General features: G+C 32.4%; 1 protein-coding gene across 1 annotated transcript; it reads left to right on the forward strand.

The window, feature by feature from the left end:
• Positions 1-3,107: 3,107 nt before the first annotated feature.
• LOC308347495 (olfactory receptor 6C2-like) lies at positions 3,108-4,043 on the forward strand (the record flags this gene model as incomplete). The annotated part of the gene is made up of 1 exon (XM_080810968.1): positions 3,108-4,043. The coding sequence occupies one exon, from the start codon at positions 3,108-3,110 to the stop codon at positions 4,041-4,043; it is 936 nt and encodes a 311-aa protein (XP_080667094.1).
• Between the last annotated feature and the right edge of the window lie 1,957 nt (positions 4,044-6,000).

Here is a 6,000-nt window from a genome sequence, read left to right on the forward strand (position 1 = left end):
ATTTTTCTGTTGTCCTATGGCTATTATCTGCTGCTGCACCCTCCTGTCTCCAAGGACACTGTCTCCGAAGAAGCCTCAGTTAGTGTACTTTTTTTTTTTTACCCCAATTTTATTTCTCAGAAGATTCATTAATGACTCTGTTCTTCAGTCATCAGGGACTTTTCGTTTATTCTCTTAGTTGCATTCTTATCAAATAACGCAAATGTCAAGTTAGATATAGCAATTGTGCTCACAGTCCTGAGAGGTCAAAATTGCAACTTTCTTGAAACTAGAGAAGGTTACTGACATTCTACAGCCTTGTACTGTATTATTTTATTCTTTTATCCCTTTTGTGAGGGGGATTTTAATAGCAAACAAGGAATTCCATGTAACTGGTTGAAGATGGATACTACTGTGCATCTTGGAGTTGTGAATGTGACAGTGGATTCATAAGCAAAAGAGGCCAGAAGTTCAGATAAATATCTTCACCCTAACTACCATCTTTAGTTTAGGAGTTTTAAAGCTTCATGTGTTTCAACAACCAGCAGAAACTATGATTCACAGTCATAATAGTAAGTGAGAAAAAGTGTCATTTTAATTATAATTTACTTTCATGTCACCTGCGTTTTACTATGCTCTAAAAAAAACATGTTTTACCTATCTTTTAAAAATTATAAGTGAGAGTGATACATAAATGTAATTTTCTGAGAGACTTTTATGTACAAGAATATACTGACATTTAAGAGGATTAAAATTTGATAGCTATCCAGAAATATATTACCTGTATCATCAATCTCACCAAAAAAATAAGATATATATTCACATAATTGTATAAACATACCCTTACTCTCTCAGAAGAATGACACATCAACCAAAGTTTCGTCCTCATTAGAGATCCTTAAACCCACATCAAACATGTTTTGAAGGCAGAATAAACAAAAACCAATTAGTCACATTTCACTGAGTCTTTTTTAAGTCTTGTATTATACCTTATGACATCTTAGATTAAAAAAAAACTTTTTAGAGTATAGAATAATATCCTATGGAGATAGGGCTGAGAAAATTTAACCAATACCATGATGTATGCAGTGCTGAGAAATTAGAAACTGGGCTGGAGGAAGGTAGGAGATGGGCCACAGAAATTTTTTTCCCACATATCAATTTGATTTAATACAGTAGTTGAATGTATCTCTTGATTTCCTTAGAGTGTTCCAACCATGAGCTTACTTCAGTTCTTTCTTCTGTTTGGTACCATCATCCTGAGGCCTTAACTGGGTTTGCTCCTTAGAGCCAACCCTGTTCCACATCAGTAAAACAATACATTAGTGATAAGCACTGGGTGTTATATGCAACTAATGAATCATTGAACACTACATCAAAAATTAATGTTGTACTATACAGCGGCTAACTGAACAAAATTGATTTTTTTAAATACATTAGTTTACATGCTAAAGTGAGTAGTCCACATATAAGTATATTGGAGTCTCCAGGGGAAACTTTTCATAATTCAGTGTAGTAGGAAATTTCAAACCTAGAGACACTAACTTTAAATGAAAATATTTGAGTCTTCACTAATTAACTGTCAATGCCTTAAAACAATCTGTGGAAGATCTAATAACAGAAACTCAATAAAAAAATTTCATTCCCTCTGGAATTAATATCTTGCTTCCAGTGGCAAAAATTGCATCAACAGAATTTTACTAGAAGATAGGGCAAAAAGAAGGCAGTTTCTCTTCTATCTTCTATGAAAGTAATAAACAAAAGCAAAAAAACTTGATCTTCTTTAAAAGTAAAAAAAAATAAAATCAATAATAGATTCCAATAGAAAATTTCAATGAACAAAATTATTATCAAAGTGCTTTGAATTAGAAATCCAAATAGGAAAATAGCTGCTATAGGTGTCTGGAAAGCACACTATAATTAAATTCACTTAAAAACATTAGGTGGCTCACAGTGTATACAGAGCTGTGTTAGCTGTATGGTGAAAAAAAAACACATTATTATCCTCACAAATTAGTATTCTCTTTTGAGTGTTAAAAATAATAGAAAGCATTGTTTTCTATGGGAACATGGTGATGAGGTTTAAAGACAGCATAGTCATCAGACTTTTAGGAAACTACATAGGGCATAAAGATGAATAGAAATTACTCAGTGAGTTGAAGACAGAGAACAGATGTGTCATGAGAAATGTTTACTAAAATACCGATCATGTGGAATGTGTTCAATAAATGTAGTCTATTATCCTTCTTAAAAAAAGACATATTAAGATGAGGTGGAAGAGAGAGGGAGATTACATTTCATTTGTGATACAGGGAATTTGAAGTCCATGTGAAATATCCAAATAGATGTTAGGTTGCATCTGAGAATCAGAAAGAACAATTATAAACTAAAGATACAAATTTAGTGAAGACCACTTGAAATATTTCAAAACATAGGAACTGATGCAACTACAGAGGAAATATTATGGCAAGAAATGAAGGGAAATGAAGAAAACACCGATATATACAAGGATCAGAAAAACATATCATTTTTAATATCTTTGAACTTGGTTGATCAGAGCACTTTGTGAAAGTATAAAAGTATCTCATGCAAAGTATACTGCACATTAAGACATTATATATTCTGCTCTACTGTGAATTATAGGTGATTACTTAGGGACATACAAATCTTAGAGGAAGAGGTAAAGACATTGTGTGTGTGTATGTGTGTGAGTGTGTGTAAATGCATGCAAGATAAAGTTTAGAGATATTCATGGGAGAAAACTTGTATGCAATAAACAAAAACAGAAAGCAAAATTCTTTAATAATAGAGCTGGAACAGAGACTTCAAGTGACTACAGAATATGCATCAAACCCAACGTGTTTGACATATTAGTACTTTAAGAAGGAACAATATGTCAAGCAAATACATCAAAGAATTCTTGAAAATCAAAAAACATCTTTCTCCTATGAAATGAGAGACCCCATAAGTGTCAAAAGTAGTCCATTACAGAGTGTACACTTAAATTGCAAACATTTTTAATAATAATAAAAAGAACCTGACTATGATAGAGTTCATATTGTTAAAATAATCTATAATAAAATGTCTCAATGTTACATGCAGATTTAACAGATTATCAGGAATCAGCAATGAGAAACGGTACAGTAACAACATTCATTCTGCTGGGACTGACAGATGACCCTCCACTGCAGGTTTTAATTTTTATCTTTCTCTTCCTCACTTATATGTTGAGTATAACTGGGAATTTGACCATCATCTCCCTCATCTTATTGGATTCCCACCTTAAAACTGCCATGTACTATTTCCTACAAAATTTCTCCTTCTTAGAGATCTCATTCACATCTGCTTGTATTCCCAGGTATTTGTATAACATAGCAACAGGTGACAGGGTCATTACTTACAATGCCTGTGCCAGTCAGGTATTTTTTACTGACTTCTTTGGTGTAACTGAATTTTTTCTGTTGGCTGCCATGTCCTATGACCGCTATGTGGCCATCTGCAAACCCTTGCATTATGTGACCATCATGAGTAGTACTGTCTGCAGAAGATATGTTTTTTGTTGTTGGGTAGCTGGTCTGTTTATTATAATCCCCCCACTTGGCTTAGGCCTAAATCTGGAATTCTGTGATTCTAATACCATTGATCATTTTATCTGTGATGCATCTCCCCTCCTGAAAATCTCTTGTTCAAATACTTGGTTCATGGAACAGACTGTTATAATCTGTGCTGTGCTGACCCTCCTTATGACACTTATGTGTGTAGTTGTATCTTATATTTATATCATCAAGACAATTTTAGGATTCCCTTCCGACCAGCAAAAGATAAAAGCCTTTTCTACCTGTTCTTCCCACATGATTGTGGTTTCTATCACTTATGGCAGCTGCATCTTCATCTATATCAAACCTTCAGCAAAGGAATCAGTGGCGATTAATAAGGGCGTGACGGTGCTCACTACCTCTATCGCTCCAGTTCTGAACCCTTTCATTTATACACTGAGGAACAAGCAAGTCAAACAAGCCTTCAATAACTCAATCAAAAGAATTGTGATATTTTCCAGGAAATAAGAGAATGTGAAGCCAAATAAGTAAATAAATATAATGAACCAAGTATAATGGGCGAAATTTCATAGTCAAGTTACTTTATTCAGTACATTTTCATTCATCCTGTTCTAGTAACATCTTCATCAAAAATATCTTTTAAGATCCTTCCACAAACAGGCCATGTTAATAGCTTTTAAAAACTTAAATCCTAGCTTTACTTCCAAATTAGGAAAATCAAAAAACAAAACACAACAAATTAAACAGAAGTATATCTCCAAATCAGAAAATATCAAAAGAGGAAAATATAGTTTAAATTTTTTACTTTTTCCAGTTAAAGACTAAGGAATGGTTGTCATTGTTTCTTCCAATCCAAAGCTTTCAAATGATTTATCCCTTGATTCACTTAACGAATATGAATTTGGTAGTTTCCTTGAGTAAGGTCTATGTTAAGCACTAACAATAGAGAACAAATCAGCAGAAATTTACTTCCATGTACCCTTAGGGCAAAACAGAAACAATTCTATATTAAAGAAATAAAATACCCCTGGGGCTAATAATACATTATATGTTAATTAAAAAATAAAAATATATATATTTTTAAAAATAAAGTAAAATAAAAGTAAAAAAGAAAGAAAGAAAGAAATTTGCACTCAAATAAATATTTTTCCATGAAAGGGAGTTATAAACTTTACAATTATGGAAAAATATCTAAAATACCGAAACAAAAATTATAAAATTTGTAACTACATCAAACTGAAAATAACCAAAACTTTCAAATGTTACAGATAAGCCTTTCTTAAAAAATACACAAAGTTAAAGGGAAGATGATGAAAATGGGTAACTAAAAGGAAGAAAGAAAGAAAGAAAGAAAGAAAGAAAGAAAGAAAGAAAATGGGAAACTATCCTGAAGACTTCAAATATTTTGGTATTGAAAAAAAGAAAAAACTGCCAGATGTATACACCAAATTGAAATGCTAACAGAGAATGTCGCTAAAATAAGCAAACCCTTGCCAAATAAATAAATAAATAGATAGATAAATAAAGTGAAAGAAATCAAGGAAATAAAAATAGCTAGATACATAGGATCTTGGAAACTTAAAAAAGCTCCCAAAAGGAGTATGAAAAGCTAAACATAAAGGTGTTCCATCTTTTGTGATATAAAGATACACATTGGAAGAATACAAACTGTTTATCACATTTTCTCCAAAAAAAGAACCTCATACAGCTCATCATCTGAAACTTTTCCCCATCTCACCATTCTCCATGCTTTAGCAATTAGAACTGACATTTCCCCTCTGTGTCACATCTAATCTTTTCCAATTGCTATTTCCCCATCTAAATATATTCTCCTCCTTCTTTATTGTCTCACTCTTTCTTTTCTTTAGTTTTAAATTTAAAAATCATTCAGATTTCTCAAAAAAATAAACATTAACTACCCTATGATCCAGTAGTCCCACTTCTGGGTATATACCCTAAAGAACTGAAGTCAGGATCTCAAAGAGATATCTGCCCTCTCATGTTCATTGCAGCTCTATTTGGGATAACTAAAATGCAGAAACATATGTATATCAACCTATATATCCATCAACTGATGAATGGATATATTAAATGTGGTATATACTATGGAATACTACACAGCCTTTAAAAAGAAAGAAATTTTGCAACATACAGCAACATGGATGGACTTGAAGACTTATTTTAAGTGAAATAAGCCAGACACAGAAAGACAAGTAATTCCCTGTCCCACTTAAATATCTAAAATAGTCAAATTCATAAAGTCAAAGATTAGAATGGTACTGACCAGGAATAGGGGAGAGAAAAATGAAAAATTATTAATCAGCAGTCATCACAGAAAGAAGAAAGCTCTAGAGATCTGCTTTACAATTTTATACTGCCAATCTAAAGTTGTGAGGAGGCAATAATTAGGCATGAGAATTTATCTGGGATCAAAGAATTGCTATTCAGGATATACAGACTTGGG

Source organism: Martes martes (genome assembly GCF_963455335.1).
Source record: "Martes martes genome assembly, chromosome: 8".
NCBI lineage: Eukaryota > Metazoa > Chordata > Mammalia > Carnivora > Mustelidae > Martes > Martes martes.